This window comes from Aspergillus fijiensis (assembly GCF_003184825.1).
Source record: "Aspergillus fijiensis CBS 313.89 unplaced genomic scaffold BO72scaffold_99, whole genome shotgun sequence".
Taxonomy (NCBI): domain Eukaryota; kingdom Fungi; phylum Ascomycota; class Eurotiomycetes; order Eurotiales; family Aspergillaceae; genus Aspergillus; species Aspergillus fijiensis.
This window is the reverse complement of record NW_024469075.1, coordinates 61321-77005: the sequence shown is the minus strand read 5'-3', so window position 1 is coordinate 77005 and position 15685 is coordinate 61321. Positions and strand designations below refer to the sequence as shown.

The following is a 15685-nucleotide window of genomic DNA, read 5'->3' as shown; positions in this document are numbered from 1 at the left end:
AAGGATAAGTTCAATTGAAGTGAAGTAAAAGGATTATAATATCACTTGTAATGTTCTACTATGTTGGGAAGTGTCTTTAGGCAGTGCACTGTCAGGGAGGCGCTGATTGATAACGACGTACTACATACAGTGTACCTTATACTACCTCGCCGTTCATAAAAGTTTTTTTAGTCAACTATACCAAAAGTCCCAAGATCTCAATCTTCAAGGTTCAATCACTGATTGCCTAAAGATCCGTACCGCGTTTTCAGGTTGAAATGTGGGTTTACTCTTCAAATAGTGAAGGAAATCAGGATTATGGATGGGTGATCTCTTTCTCTCTCCCTCTTCAAAAATGGGTGCTGGAATAGGGTGGTTAGGTTGGATAAGGTAAAGTGGGTTCGGTTCGACTTTGGGGACTTTTCATTTTTTTTAAATTCTGATTTTGTTTTTGTTTGACTAAGGTTTGATGCACGGGAGAAGTTAAGATTTGAGCGGCATGACTAGTTGTCAAGGGTTGAAGTTTTCTCCGATGGGTTTTATACTCCTACTGCATTTGTGCCTTGCTTGGAATGAATGGAAGAAGCTTCGATGGGATGGGTTTCGAAGACTACTTCCAGGTTGGGTCGGAATTGTACGACCGTCCAGTGAGAGGGGGAGTAATTGCAATGCGTGGAAGGGTGGCATAAGGAACAGTAATGAAGAACGGGAACCTCGGTCAAAACCTGGGATCCACTTTGTGGGGGGAGGGAGAGTATTCCAGACTCGACCGCTTTGAAAATCGAAAGACTGTCCGACTGCTTTGCGAAGGATGCTCACGTTGGCTGCTGTTAGTTTTATGAATGCTATGACAGTTTGTTGAAAGGCGCTTGGGTAAAGGACATGCTCTAACGATGGGCAAGTGAATCATGTGATGCGCTATGAGAGAGCTCGAGGCTGAGGTTGAATCAATCAACCCTTCTTGTTCTAAGTCTCTCCAACCTGAGTATCATCCCCGTCTCATCTGTTGCGAATGGTCTCATGATCCGACCCATTCCCATAAGTGACATCAAGACCGCATGCAGCTCAGTCGGACATGGACAGATATAGATAGTCTGACAGGTTCATCTCTAGCTCTGGCATAGTTCGTTCCTCCTGATTGACCTGATTGACCTGATTGAGCTGGACGGACCCTAACTTAAGTTCTTTAGCACTAAGCTAAGGAAAGATACTCAGTACTAAATTCTGGGACCAGCAAGCAAGCAAGCAAGCAAGCACCAAAGCAATACTAAGCAGTTTTCTCCACTCACCTTCCTCCCCCCTCCCCTTCCACTTCCACCTTCGAAACGGTCATCCTACTTGAATTAGTTGGTGCTGGTCTGGTCTGGTTCTTCCTTTCTTTTCCAGCCTAACGCCACCTGCAGGGCAATTTTGTGGTGATTTCCTCTCTCCCCTCTCTCCGTGGATGGTCCGTCCCTTGACTTTTTGAGTTTATTCTATATTATCGCTATTATCGCTATTATTGTTGTCTTAGGGTAGTCGTAACTATTCCCAGTGCTCTGCGGGTTCCTGATCAACTACCACCATTACCACATCATCATTGATTTACTTCACTGCCTGCCCTCTCATTCCGGGAATTTCCTCTCTCTCCTGCACCCCTCATTCCCCATCGTCTGACCTCCCGATTGTTCATTTTCCCACGTTTGGGTGGCGTCTCTTGTGCTAGCTTGGCCTTTTGACCGTCTCATTCCGCCCCGTCCCCTGGACAATTTACACTTGTCGGACTAAAACAGACAGGCTACACCGTTCCGGGTCAGTTCCAGTAGCTGATCAAACCAACCCACGGTCGAAAAAAAAGAAGGTTAGCAAAGGCCAAAAGGCCAAAAGGTCAAAAAAAGCAGAGTCATCAACTTCGCGCATCTTGCTTGCATCTATCTCTTCTTTCAATTTCAATCTCCCTTTCACATCCTGTCCCCGTTCTCGACCTCCTTTCCCCGAATTCTCTTCTGTCCTTATTCTAACCGCGCCCCCTTCCGTCGCGCCCAGGTTCCCTCTTTCGCTCCAAATTTCTGTCTGGATGGATACCTTGCGGCCATGAACACAGCAGAGAATCACACCGAATTAACAGCCACCAGAACCAGCCCTGCCCCGAGCACTGCAGGCTCGACGGGAACTTCTGGGATTACGGTGCGTAACGCACCTGGCGGACACATGAGTTTTCGAAGGTGAGTTGATATGGTGATCCCTTTTTCTTTCCTTTTGATCTGTTGCGGATTATTCGCTCGCGGGGTTGTAAGACCTTCGTCAGGAGCTCAGGCGCAAAAGCAACCTCCCCACCCCTTGGAATCGGAGATTATTTAAACGACTGGGGAAAATGCAGAGGCTCGGATCTAGATTGGGGAACTTATAGAAGCTAATCTTCTTTATCTAATCGCTTTGCGAAACAGACAACGTGCGTCGCGTGCTTGTGAGGTACGTCTTTTTGTTCCTGCGAGGTCGCGTTGTGCTGGAGTGCCTCGGCACCTCGGCTCATCCCATCTCAACTCTTGCTTCGCTCGTTTCGCTCGCTCTCCCGCCCGCCCGCCCGCGATAACGCATGCGATCGATGCTGGTCGTACGATCGCAACACAACCATCATCCTGTATCAGAAGACAATTGTTCGTGCTGACTGACTGACTTTATCTGCGTTCTGAAGACATGTCATGCTCGCAAAGTGAGTACTCCCCTACCTTGAAGGCGAACATGTTGGATAATCTCCCCCACCGGTCGCACGTCCGTCCCTGCGCCCGTGGGGTTCAGAACGGAACTGTATCACTAACAGCACAACCTAATTCCCAGGTTCGTTGCGACGCCGCCAGCCTCGGTGTGCCATGCACCAACTGCGTGGCATTCTCGATCGAATGCAAGATCCCAACGCCGAAACGCAAGAAGAATCAATCCAAGTCGAAGGAATCCGAAGGGTACGTTTGGGTCTGATTTCGAGAGGGTTGCCCTCCAAGCTACTCAGGCTGATCATGCTCTGCTCATAGGAGTGAGGAACGCGACGAGAGGCCGCCCGAGGCCAAACAGGAACCGCCCACCGTGATCACCACCGCGCCGCCGGCAAGCGTGTCATCGAGCAATAGCAATGCTACCTTCGGATACCGAGAGAGTCAAATGGCGATGGACGGAATGCCGGTAACTAGCCTCACCGAATCGCAAGCTGCGAAACAAGCGTCCCATGACTCAGCCTATGCCCAGTTCATGAAGCCCAAATTCGCTCGGGCCCCTATCAAGGAAGCTGGAAGAGTCGCCTATCTCGGCGAGTCGTCGAATCTGTCGCTCCTGGTTCAAGATCGCCATGGCACCACCGATGTTGTGCACTATCCTCTACCTCCCAACATGGGGGGCACCCGCGCCAGAGTGACGGATTTGGATAGCCTGGAGTTAGACATCCTTCACCAACGTGGTGCCTTTCTACTGCCGCCGAAACCCTTGTGTGACGAGCTGGTCGAGGCCTACTTCAAATGGGTTGCCCCGGTGGTGCCCATTGTCAACCGCAGTCGTTTCATGCGACATTACCGCGATCCCAAAAACCCTCCCTCCTTACTTCTTCTCCAGGCTATTCTCCTTGCTGGTTCAAGGGTCTGCACAAACCCGCAGCTCATGGATGCCAACGGCTCAACGACCCCGGCTGCCATGACGTTCTACAAGCGCGCAAAGGCTTTGTACGATGCCAATTATGAAGACGATCGCGTGACGATTGTCCAAGCCTTAGTCCTATTAGGCTGGTACTGGGAGGGACCGGAGGGTACGTTGACCTTACCTTCGCTCTATTTACAAGCCTACTAACACGCTCAGACGTGACGAAAAACGTTTTCTATTGGACACGTGTGGCGATGGTCGTGGCGCAGGGCTCGGGCATGCATCGAAGGTATGTTGACTTTATCGTCATCGGTAGGAAACTGAGTATGCTCATTTACGTACAGTGTGGAATCGTCTCAGCTTAGCAAGCCCGACAAGAGGCTGTGGAAGCGAATCTGGTGGACCCTTTTCACTCGGGATCGGTCGGTGGCGGTTGCACTGGGTCGCCCCATTGGTATCAACACAGACGACTCGGACGTCGGGATGCTGACCGAAGACGACTTTATCGAAGACGAGGTCGACATCGCCGCGGAATATCCGCCTGATCCGGTACATGTGCAATTCTTCCTTCAATACGTCAAACTATGCGAGATCATGGGCTTGGTTCTTTCCCAGCAGTATTCCGTGGCTTCAAAATCGAGGCGAATGAATGCAATGGACTTGACGCACTCAGACATGGCCCTGGCAGATTGGTTACAGAACTGTCCCAAAGAAGTATGTTGGCAACGGCAGCAACATCATTTCTGGGCGGCCCTGCTGCATGCGAACTACTAGTGAGTCTCTAAGCAGAGCGTCTGAATTTTACTACGGCTAACCCTGTCAAAAGTACGACTCTGTGCCTGCTGCATAGAGCGCATATGCCGCCTGCCTCTTCGGCCCCCAGCAGTTACCGCGTGGAAGAGATGACCTATCCGTCGCGCACTATCGCTTTCCAGGCCGCAGGGATGATCACATCCATCGTTGAGAATTTGCAGGCTCATCATGAGATTCGTTATACACCCGCCTTCATGTGAGTCAGATTCAGTTGCCAGCCGTTGCCGATCTGCTACTAACTCTCAAACAGTGTCTATAGTTTGTTTTCAGCTCTTATCATGCATGTCTACCAGATGCGTTCATCTGTGCCCTCGATTGTGGCGACCTGCCAGGAGAGGATCAACATCTGCACCCAAGCTCTCAAAGACGTGTCCAAGGTCTGGCTTGTGGCCAAAATGGTACACACGTTGTTCGAATCCATTCTTGGAAACAAGGTCCTCGAGGAACGCCTGCAGAAAGCTGCAGGTAAAAGACATCAGCGTGTGCGGCCCGAGACAGTGCAGCAGCCGCACGTCAGAAGACCTGATCCACCAAAGCGCAAGTTTGATGACATGGATCTCGGCTTGCCTAATGGTGGACCGACACCCCCGGTGTCTTACGAGCGATCTCGACCCCAAACCCCAGCGGTCACACCGTCTAGGGATCTGCCGCCCGGTCTGAACGTGCCGCAGGGTTCGCCTCCGGGACATGGAGGGCCCGGCAACTCGCGGGCGACTACACGTCCAACAACACCTTTCAATCAGTTCTCTTTGCCTGCCACCCCACCCGACCTTTTCCTCGTCACGCGAACAACACCTAATCTTTCACCGTCTTTGTGGGAGAACTTCCAGCCCGATCAGCTGTTCCCTGACGGGACGGCATTCTTCCCAGAGCTGACATCTCCACAACCTGCTACAGTTGACCCGCAACTGCAGGTGCCCTCTCAAGTACACCAACCCGGTATGATGCCACAGCACCTGCCAGGACGAAGCAGTATCTCGGCCTCTCACGGGAGCCCGGAGCTTCTATCGAATCTGCCTCCAGGCATTGCGCTGCAGGGCCAGCATGCGCAACCGATGTATGGCCTGGAAAATCAGCAGACGTGGCCCATGCAAAACCTCGAGGCGACTTTGCGTCCCATGGATGCCGGCAGTCAGGACGACAACTGGAGTACGAGCTCTCGCAGTGGCCCAACCGCGCCAACCACGCTCAATGTAGAGGATTGGTAAGCTCTTCCTTTCATGCAGCTACATCCTCAAGATGTGTCTCTTAATGTGTCTGACTAATGATGGTCTTTAGGTTCCAATTCTTCGGCATCAATGGTAGTTTTGGCGAGATGGCGACTTGAGAAGGATTCATAATGTATAGCTTACCCCGTGCCAATCAGACATGCGTTCGTCTCAACGGACGGGAAGTAGCTTGTGGGTGATGATTGTCCTTGCGTCTTTAGCTTTGCTGGAATTCAGTCCCGTTTTCTGCATGGGTATGGTGGACGTGATGTTGGAGTCAGTTTCGGTGAGGGATCAACGTTTTTACAAGCAGGAAATTAAGGAGTACGAGGGGAGAGCCTGGGAAATGGGACATGGGACGTGCTGATACTCCTGTATATATACACACCTACCTCACACATAACGAAGGAATCGAAGGAATTGAGAGCCTGGTGCGATTTACATTCTTGCATACATTGAACTCTGGGAAGAGCTGAGTCATTCGACTTCATGTGATGGGACTTGACTGGAATGGGCCTAGTGAATGACGACATCGCGATGATGGCGGCTCAGCCAATGACAGCTGGAGTCAATCTGGGTCTCTCCATACCGACTCCCGTCTAGAAGACGGCCAACCGACCGACTAGTTAGTGGCTGTGACTCTTCTGGGGAAGCCCATAATTTGTTCCCGTCCATTCTTCCTCTCCTTCATCTTCTCGACTTTCCAAAACACTCACTCATCTTATATTTTTGGCAAGCTTTGATTGTTCTTGCCCATTGCTACCAACTTTCATTTTTTGATTGAATCCATTACCTGGTGCCGTCTACTTGTTTCATTCCTCAGTTTTTACCCCTTCCCCCTGTCGGTTCTGCTCCCGCGAATCCTTCCGTCCCCGCAGCGATGTCGGCCTCAGGATCCGGTGCTGATTTCAGCGCTTCTAAGAAGGCGTTCCCTCGCGTTGACCTCGAGGGCCACAATCTGCCTCCTTCTCCTGCTCCATCTAGCCCTCATGGTGTCAGACGCTACAATATCGCCACCGAGCTGGTCTACACGGACAGCAATGATCAGTACAATGCCAGCAGCGTCCCGATCTATCAGGTACCGACCAGCCCGTCCAGTCCTGCAATACCCCCCGGTGTGACGTCGAGGGTAGGCAATTGAAGTACAAGCGATAGCTAATTCTAGTCGGATAGAGTGCCACTTTCAAACAAACCTCCGGCGGCGGCGGCGGCGAATATGATTACACCCGCTCCGGAAATCCCACCCGAACTCACCTCGAGCGTCACTTGGCTAAGATTATGTCGGCTCAGCGCGCTCTGGTTGTGTCGTCCGGCATGGCCGCTCTGGATGTGATCACCCGCTTGCTTCGTCCTGGCGATGAAGTTGTGACCGGTGATGATCTTTACGGAGGAACCAACCGCCTTCTGAAGTATCTTTCTACCAACGGCGGAATCATTGTGCACCATGTGGATACCACCCACCCCGAGAAGGTGCGCGAGGTCTTGACCTCGAAAACGGCCATGGTTTTGCTCGAGACCCCGACCAACCCCCTGATCAAGATCGTCGACATCCCCCAGATCGCCGCGGCCGCCCACGAGGCGAACCCCAACTGTCTCGTCTCGGTCGACAACACCATGATGTCGCCCCTTCTCCTCAACCCGCTTGATCTGGGGGCGGACATTGTCTACGAGAGTGGTACGAAGTATCTATCGGGCCACCACGACCTCATGGCTGGTGTGATCGCAGTGAACGACCTGGCGCTGGGCGAGCGTCTCTATTTCCCCATCAACGCGTCCGGCTGCGGTCTGTCACCCTTCGACTCGTGGCTGCTTCTGCGCGGTGTCAAGACCCTGAAGGTGCGCATGGACCAGCAGCAGGCGAACGCGCAGCGGATTGCGGAGTACCTCGAGACCCATGGCTTCAAGGTGCGCTACCCGGGGCTGCGGTCGCACCCTCAGTATGAACTCCACCACTCGATGGCCCGCGGCTCGGGCGCGGTTCTCTCGTTTGAGACGGGTGATGTGGGTGTCAGCGAGCGGATTGTGGAAAGCGCCAAGCTGTGGGCGATCAGCGTGAGTTTCGGCTGCGTGAACAGCCTGATCAGTATGCCCTGCCGCATGAGCCATGCCAGCATCGACGCCAAGACGCGCAAGGAACGAGCGATGCCGGAGGATCTCATCCGGTTGTGTGTGGGTATCGAGGATGTCGACGATCTGATCGATGACCTGCAGCGCGCCGTAAGTTCTGGCCTCGATTTGTTGTAGTTGGGAGTATGCTTTGCTAAAAAACATGTTGTAGCTGGTGCAAGCTGGCGCGGTCAACGTCACCTTGGAAGGGATCCAGGCGAACACGTCTGAATGAGCTACATATGCATAATGACACTGGGAACACGGTGCGTTGGGCCATGAAGGACGGAAAGCCCAGGGAGCGAGGGGTTTTATGATTTGGGAGACAATCTTAGTTTAATTTGTGTTGGGCGTTTGGAGCATGTTAATTGATTTGTACACAGTATGTATGAAGACCCAGAAGAAGAAAAAAAAGAAATGATAGATCCAGCATCGTGATGAAAGTGTGTGTTCCTTGGATATTTACCCGGGAAGTAGACCGACCGCGCAAGGGTTGGATTGAAAATGGTCGGGATTTCGAATACCCATTGATTGATTGATTGATTGATTGATTGATTAATACGAGCACAACGATTGCATCGGCCGGCATCGGAGGACAATTCCCGAGGCGCATCCAAATTATGCCGGCCGGGCGATTCTCGTCCGTTGGTGCATGTCAACCCACTCACCCCCGACTTCTTTTTTCTTTGCGGCTGACTGACTGACTGGCTGACTGGCTGACGTTCGTTTGCTTTTGCAGAAGTGACATTCTGGGTGCGCTGGTGACCAGCACAATGTTTTAGTAGTCTGTATTTTGAGTGAGGCCTTTTATTCTCTGCATCGTTCTTCAATTTTGGAATCTGCGGCAATTGTCTTCTCCAGCCACCGTCCGGATGACGTTATATTAGCAATCAGCCCTCTCTCTCTCTTTTCTCCCTCTGTTAGAAAAATGACGCGGAGTGCACTTGCCCCCGAAGCGCCTTCGTCTCTTCCTACGAGTATGTCGGCCATCAGCGAGCGATCGCCCGTCTCTACGACGAGGTGGAACACCGACCGTCTGGGGACGCGCCTGGGGGTGGATATCGCCAGCGCGGCGACGGCGGGTGCGCTCACCTGCCCGGTCATCACCGTGATTGATCGGTAGGCCACCACCGCTCAACAACCTTACTCGGGATGATTCCACTGACCTGTTCGTCACAATCTCCAGCGCGATCATCGAGAAAGCAGCCAAGGGCCTTCCGATCCAACAGACGATCACCTCATGCTTCCGCTCCATGGCCGCCCACCCGGGGGCCTTCTTCCTCAGCACGCCGTTCCTGCTGATCTACACGCTGTACACCGCGACCTACCTGACGGCCAACACGATCGACACGGTGATGTCGACGATGCGCGACAAGCCCTTCTCGACGGTCTTCCCCGGCACGGCCAAATTCTTGTCGACGACGGTCGTCAACATGGGCATCTGCGTATACAAGGATGCCCGATTCGCGAGGATCTTCGGGGCGTCACCTCCCGGCAGTAATGCCCCCAGCACTACCGTCACCACACCCCCCAAGCCGAACGCCAATTTCTCCCCAACAATCACAATCCCCCGCCCCCAACACACCACCACCGCTGCCTCGTGCCACCCGGCCACCGGCCCCGGCGCCCCCACCGTCCCGCGCATCTCCTACGCCCTCTTCTGCCTGCGCGACAGCATCACCATCTTCGCCTCGTTCAACATCCCCGCCCTGCTGGCGCCGCACATCCCCGACCGCGTCGCCGCCACCCCCGGCATGAAGGCGGCGCTGGCGCAGTTCAGCTGCCCCGCGCTCATGCAGTTCGCCAGTACGCCCATGCATCTGCTGGGCTTGGATCTGTACAATCGGCAGCCGCCCGGTGGGCTGGGGTGGCGGGAGCGCGTGGCGCGGATCCGTAGGGATTATGTGCCGAGCTGTTTTGCGCGGATGGGCAAGATCGTGCCGGCTTATGGAGTTGGCGGGGTGGTGAACGTGCGGATGAGGGCTTGGTTGATGGGGGGGCTGGAGGGGAGGTCCTAGTTTGCCCTTGAGAATATGGGAAGAATGTCGCTTTGCCTGGTTGAGGGCTGGATTCAGCGGGGAGGTTAGATGGATTGGGGGGGAGATCCTCCCCGCGTTATGCATTTTATGAGATTTTCGATACCGGGGAGGGGATATGGTCCTTGCGACTGGACTTGGACTTGGGCTTGGGCTTGGAATATGATTTTGCTCGGCGATAGACTACTTATGCGGCGGTTGATGCCGCTACTTACACTGCTTACACTACTTACGTTACCACAGATTACACTACACTACACACACATACACTACACACACATACACTACACACACATACACTACACACACATACACTACACTACACTACACAAGCACATACATACATACATACCTCCATACAGACAAACAAACATACCCACTCCACTCCATTCGACACCACTCCACTCCAACTCTAATCCCACATTCCCTTAATCGAACGAACACCTCCTTCAGCTCTCAATCCAGGATCCAGATGCAAATCCAGATCCAGACCATGTACCCACTACCCACTACCCAGAACCTTGACCTTCGGCGATCTCCAGCAGTCTTCTTGCACATGCACATGCACATGCACATTTGCTTTGAGGTTATGTCTCTCCTCTACTATGCTATGCTATCCTATCATATTGTCATTGAGAATAGACTAGAGCTGTAATACCGTTCCTTTGCTTTTTTGTATTTCTGTGTGTGTGTCTGAAAAAGGGAAGCAGCGTAAAGCGGACCGGATCTGCTGCGGGCTGGCTAGAGAATCCACTTGTTTTTTCGGGTCATATGTACTGCGCTGTATATAGAGTTTCCTGTTTCAAGCTTATGGTCGTGGTCGTCCTGGTTGATTATACTCAGGTTCATGGGTGTGGAGATTCGTTGGGGAGGATGTTTGGGTGGTGGGGAAGGAAGGGTTGGTTGGTTGGGGTTCGTTGGTGCAAGGGCTGAGTTGGGGTGTGTGTTATTTGTATAAGTAACTGTGTGCTGTGTGCGGGACTTCCAAGGCAGGGGGGGGCATGCTACCGTCCGATGAAGATGGTGAAGATAGGGAGGAGGGGATATGGCTGATTATTATGGCTGGAATGTGTGTGTGTGTGTATGTGTGTATGTCTGTGTCGTGGTGGTCGGTCGTTTATGAGCTGCTGCTGTTGGGAGGATTTACTTGCGTTGTATAGTACAGGACAGTAGCCTTGGGTGCAGTACGGTATGCACTGGCTGCTGCTGCTCTGGTTGCTGTGGATTGCTCGGGCGGGCTTGCTGGGTGAGCTTGGGGCTTGGGGTGGCTACTATACGTCGACTTCACGTTAAGCCCTGGTTGAATTGGGGAGTTTGGATTGGGGTGTCTAGTCTAGCGGTAGACTGGTCTAGAAACCACCCCTGGGTCTGTTGGTGAGGCTGTTATCGGGATAAGGAGCAGATGGGTCTTCGTTTTATGCTTTGGTTGGCTATACTGTGGCTGAATTGTACTGCAGGTCTGTTTGGATAAGAGGTTGTTGATGATAGTCTGATCTGCATGTTTCGATATGGGTCGCCTGGTGCGTAGCGTCGGTTATATGGACCTATGGAATGTGGTATGAAAATGTAGGTTACGGTTGGGCATACAGGGTGTTATGTTGATATTGATATCGAATCAAGGGAAAGTTTAGCGTTTCTAGATCAAAGATACGTACAAGACTTGGACTGAGGCGTAGTATATGTCTTTCTCCCAAACTCAGCACTAAGATTCCATGATGCCCGTTTAGGGCTACAATACTTAACAGGACCAAACCCTATAATTTAGCTACTCCCAACCCCCATCCTCGCCCTCGCCCTCACTCTCACCCCCCTCGATCCCCTCCCCGGCATAGCAACCTGATAATCACACCGAAACGCCACATCCTCCTCCCCCGTCTCAAACAACGTCATCTCGAACGCGCGCACCAACCCCGCAATCACCAAAAACAGCTCCGCGCGCGCGAGCTCGATCCCCAAACACCTCCGCCCTCCCTTCCCGACCGCCATCTGAAACCTGCGCCGCTTCCTCCCGGCATCCCCGAGCCACCGATCCGGATCGAAGACCCACGGCTCCGGAAACACGGTCTCCGCCGTGTGCGCGCTCAACGTCGTGGTGCTGATCGGTGTGCCCGGGGGAATAACATAGGATTTAGGTTGCGCACCGGGAGGGCTGCACGGTGATGGGGCAGCATGCGCGGAAGGCGTGTAAGTTAACGGCTCGTAGGCGATGCGGGCGGTTCGGGCCGAAGGAGAGGCGGTTGCTTTCTTCGATGACCGCGGAGAGGTAGGGGAGTTGTTCGAGCTGGGTCCACGAGGCTGGGGCGGGGACCGTGCGGAGCTCCTGGCGCAGTTTCGCGAGGAGCGCCGGGTTGGCGAGGAGGTGGTAGAAGGCGACGGTGAGGGTCTGCGCGGGCGATTCAGTCCCCGCCAGCGCGAGCAGGGTGCCCTCCCGTTCGAGGCGGGGGAGCGTCTTCTCTGCGTCGGGGAGGTTAGGGGCGTCGAGGACGGAGTCGAAGACGGATTCTTGGGCCCAAGGGTTTAGCGGCGGTGGCTGCTGTTGCTGATGATCTGGTGTGCGTGAGAGCGAGGAGTTCGTTGCGGACTCGCTTTTGGATTCTCAGTGATGATGGTTGTGGAGTTGGGATGGGGGAGTGAAGCTTACGTCGAAGAGGGCAAGCATATCCACGAGGCCTGGGGGCATCATCGGCCGGCTGATGGACAGCGGGAGCGATTCGAGGAAATCGGGGATCCACGGGAAGTGCTTGTTGAGGTTAATGCCCATTAGGAGCTCTTTGCTGTTCTGGCGGAGGATGACTGCTTTGGATTCGTTGGACAGTATGTCGGTCAGGTGCGCGAAGAGGAAATTCGTGACAACGCTGAGGGTGGGTTAGCCTAGCTAGATGCCTGTCAAGTAAACGGTGACAGCCAACTGACTCGTTGAAAAAGGAAAAAAATGCATCTGACAAGTTCACCGGCGTGTTATCGGCTACATGGGTCGCGATCAGTTGCTTCAGTTGCTCGACCTTGTCCGTGATCAACCCTTCCAGATGCAAAATGTTCTTCTTGCTGAAGAAATGGGTGAGGGATTCCCATCGCAGTCTGTGCAGGTGATAGCCGGCGGTGGTGCCCACTCCACCGGGGATGCGAAGACTCCGCAGCTGATAGTCGTACTTGTCCCTTCGGACCATTGCAGGCGCGTAGACAGTGTCCAAAAAGCCGCTGTCGTTGATATGGATCCCGTCGGGAGTGACTCGGATGATGGGGCCTGAAGAGCGTCGGTGCTTGAATTGAGCATGGTGCGGATTCTGACGTACCGTATCTCTTGTGAAGCTCTTGGATTTTGAAGACGTATTGACCGGGCTGGATGGCGTCGTAGTAGAACTCGTACCACCATGTCAGAGCTGCGAGGCGGGGACCTGGAATATGGGCGATGGGGTGGAAGTAGAGGCGACGGATGGCTTCAACTGCTGTCCATAGCAACAACACAACAGCAGTGGTTTCGAGAATCCAGAGCAACGTCATGATCCTTAGCAGATTGAGCACTTAATGAAGGGAAGAAGACGAAGACGAAGAAGAAGAAGGAGAAGGAAAAGGAGAAGAACAAGAAAAAGAAAAAAGGAGGGCGAGGAGGAGTACTTTTGGCATTAGGTTGCAGCGGTGAGGCTTATCAAGCAAAAGAAAAGGCAACCGTTGGTGATCGACTAGGCTGGAGACAAACAAACATAGCCTCCTTCGGTATCAAACCGGCCAGGATCACCCCAGATCGTCCTTACCTCTGTTAATTACCGGTGGCTCCAGCACGAGTTGTCTATATCCGAGCCAATCTCTTATTTTAAAGATAGCCTTGTTCCACCCGTCATCTCATGATGAATTTCTATAATACTGATGACATTCGAGGGGTGCTGTTATCATCATGTCACGAACATACGCAACACCTGCCGCGAGAATCACCATCTCCATCCTCTTCTCCGTGTTGGGCACTCTGACAGTCATACTTCGCTTCTATGCGAGAAAGAGGTCGAAATCCGTGCTTTGGACTGACGTGAAGATTGAGATTGATGGGCTTTGCCCGCACTGGTGAGTGTTGCGTGTCTAAGATGTTGCAATCGAAGAAGAACTCTGATCTACTCCGTGCAGCTTCTGGAGTATACGCTTGCAGCACTTCTACTCTGGGGCGCAACAACAGGATCCTGAGGGGGCCATCTTCCCCAGCCTGCTGATCCACGCCCAGAGGGTTATCTCTTCTCGCCCTTTGATCAACAGATCCGACTACTGCAGGTTGAATCCCACGCCGTTTGGCACAGATCCGGATACTAAATGTGCCCCAGATTCAGTATTTTGCTGACAAAGCAACTGTCATCGCGTTAGGTCTCACCCAAACTCAGCATTCTCTGCTTCTACCGCAGCATTTTCTGCAGTAGGACGGACCACCAGGACTGCCTTCCACACCGGGACTATGTAAGCCACCTCAAAGAACCGTAAACTCGACCAGATTCGAAGCAGGCACAACCACCCTGGCTCGCCCCCATTATCCCTGGGCTCAAGGACCTCCCCGCCCAGAAACCCAGGCACGGTCACCACCGTATCAACATGCTCCTCCAGCGTGCCCCAATCCCACCAGTCCAGTACACAGCCAACGAAGCGATAGCGCAGGACCTCCCCGGTAGCCGGATACGGCGGCAGATCGTCTTGCGAGTAGAGATGCACCGACCTCGAGTACGTCTGCCCCGGCCGCAGGCTGATGAAGCCGGCCTTTTCTCTCTTCATGCCCACGATCACTTGATAGGGGTCGTCGGGTCCACTGGGGAACTGACAGCTCCCGCCTTCGTCGTAGGACTCCCATTCTCCATCCTTGTATCGCTGGCGATACGCGCGGATGGCTCCGTAAGTACAGAAATTGTAGGTGCGGAAGGTGATGGGTCGAGGGTTGGTGGGGGGAGCATCTTCTCTCCCGGCGGTGCCGTGATACGTTATCGTCCATGTTATGGGGAGGCGTTTCCTTGGGTTCCAGTGCGAGGTCGTAGCCTTCAGCTCAACGGTGAGGACTGGGGCGCCGGGACTGGCAACCGGGGGTTAGTTAGTGGCTGAGGGCTTGCCGGTCCGGTTCCCCGTTTCAGTTATTTTCGGGGAAGAAAAGTATATTGCACAGGAAAGGACGGGAGGCACTAGGCGAGGACTCACACTCGATCCGTCTGCTCCAGTGGTGGCGGGCTCCATGCCCGCGGCATCGGCGCCGGCTCCCTCTCCCCCTTCAGCATGAACGAGCATCGAGCCCCGCCGGGAATCACGAGGGGGGCTACCTTTGACTTGGGCTTGCGCTTGCGCTTGCGCTCCGGGGCTGCTGCTTCTCTCGCATCCCCCAGTTCCCAGCGAGGGATCTCAGCGCCGGGCCATAGGATCTCGTACCGCTCGTCCGGCTGTAGGCCATGGTTCGCGTGCCGTTCAATGCGCGGATGCATCGGGGCGGTGGTGGTCCCGGGTGCAAGCACCCATCGATCCGGGACATCGAGCTGTGCGAAGCTCAAAAGACGATGCGGGGGCTTGGTGTTCGAGTCATTCTGCTCGAAAGTCACTGGCTCATAATTCCCCCTTGGCAGGAGCCGGAATAAGAGGAGCCCCGCCTCCACGCCGGTCCAGTCTAGGATACAGGTTTGGTCTTGCCCTTCGCCGCTGCTTTCTTGGTCTGAGGTCCAGTGAGCGTGTATGCGAAAGCCCAGAGTAGTGGGGTCAAGGACATATTGGGGGTCTGCGGCGCGGAGCGAGATGGTGATGATCGGGGTGTTGAGGCTTCCGAGGCTGTTAGCGTTTGCTTTTTGGGGCTAGTTGGTAAGGGGGAGGGGGGAGGGGGGGCTCGATGCCGTCGATCTTGCTCTGTTATTTGGATGTACTGGCTGAATGGGTCTTCCATGTTGAATAACGCACTGTTAGTTGGTGTGTGTTGGCTGGGGGAGAGGTTGCCAA

General features: G+C 53.8%; 6 protein-coding genes across 6 annotated transcripts; 4 read left to right on the top strand and 2 right to left on the bottom strand.

Moving 5' to 3' along the window:
• The first annotated feature begins 1690 nt into the window (after positions 1 to 1690).
• On the top strand, positions 1691 to 6034 carry farA (CeGAL family transcription factor). Its single transcript, XM_040946031.1, has 10 exons — positions 1691 to 2183; positions 2406 to 2430; positions 2654 to 2671; positions 2797 to 2918; positions 2988 to 3748; positions 3799 to 3871; positions 3927 to 4355; positions 4409 to 4591; positions 4646 to 5599; positions 5674 to 6034. The coding sequence occupies exons 1-10, from the start codon at positions 2053 to 2055 to the stop codon at positions 5720 to 5722; spliced, it is 2745 nt and encodes a 914-aa protein (XP_040795528.1). The 5' UTR covers positions 1691 to 2052; the 3' UTR covers positions 5723 to 6034.
• Positions 6035 to 6262: 228 nt separating this feature from the next.
• On the top strand, positions 6263 to 8143 carry BO72DRAFT_481702 (cystathionine beta-lyase STR3). The gene is made up of 3 exons (XM_040947694.1): positions 6263 to 6681; positions 6777 to 7820; positions 7882 to 8143. Exons 1-3 carry the CDS (start codon positions 6484 to 6486, stop codon positions 7942 to 7944), a joined length of 1305 nt encoding a protein of 434 aa, XP_040795527.1. The 5' UTR covers positions 6263 to 6483; the 3' UTR covers positions 7945 to 8143.
• Positions 8144 to 8637: 494 nt separating this feature from the next.
• BO72DRAFT_391812 (uncharacterized protein) lies at positions 8638 to 9727 on the top strand (the record flags this gene model as incomplete). The annotated part of the gene is made up of 2 exons (XM_040941873.1): positions 8638 to 8828; positions 8896 to 9727. The coding sequence occupies 2 exons, from the start codon at positions 8638 to 8640 to the stop codon at positions 9725 to 9727; spliced, it is 1023 nt and encodes a 340-aa protein (XP_040795526.1).
• Positions 9728 to 11506: 1779 nt separating this feature from the next.
• On the bottom strand, positions 11507 to 13246 carry BO72DRAFT_501866 (cytochrome P450; the record flags this gene model as incomplete). Its single annotated transcript, XM_040949019.1, has 5 exons — positions 11507 to 11840; positions 11887 to 12326; positions 12387 to 12600; positions 12659 to 12989; positions 13039 to 13246. The coding sequence occupies 5 exons, from the start codon at positions 13244 to 13246 to the stop codon at positions 11507 to 11509; spliced, it is 1527 nt and encodes a 508-aa protein (XP_040795525.1).
• A 332-nt stretch (positions 13247 to 13578) lies between these two features.
• Positions 13579 to 14054, top strand: BO72DRAFT_453645 (uncharacterized protein). Its single transcript, XM_040946030.1, has one exon. It carries the CDS (start codon positions 13638 to 13640, stop codon positions 13803 to 13805), a length of 168 nt encoding a protein of 55 aa, XP_040795524.1. The 5' UTR covers positions 13579 to 13637; the 3' UTR covers positions 13806 to 14054.
• Positions 13980 to 15666, bottom strand: BO72DRAFT_453644 (uncharacterized protein). Its single transcript, XM_040946029.1, has 3 exons — positions 15583 to 15666; positions 14906 to 15511; positions 13980 to 14783 (listed from the first exon to the last, which is right to left on the bottom strand). Exons 1-3 carry the CDS (start codon positions 15630 to 15632, stop codon positions 14096 to 14098), a joined length of 1344 nt encoding a protein of 447 aa, XP_040795523.1. The 5' UTR covers positions 15633 to 15666; the 3' UTR covers positions 13980 to 14095.
• Positions 15667 to 15685: the final 19 nt, after the last annotated feature.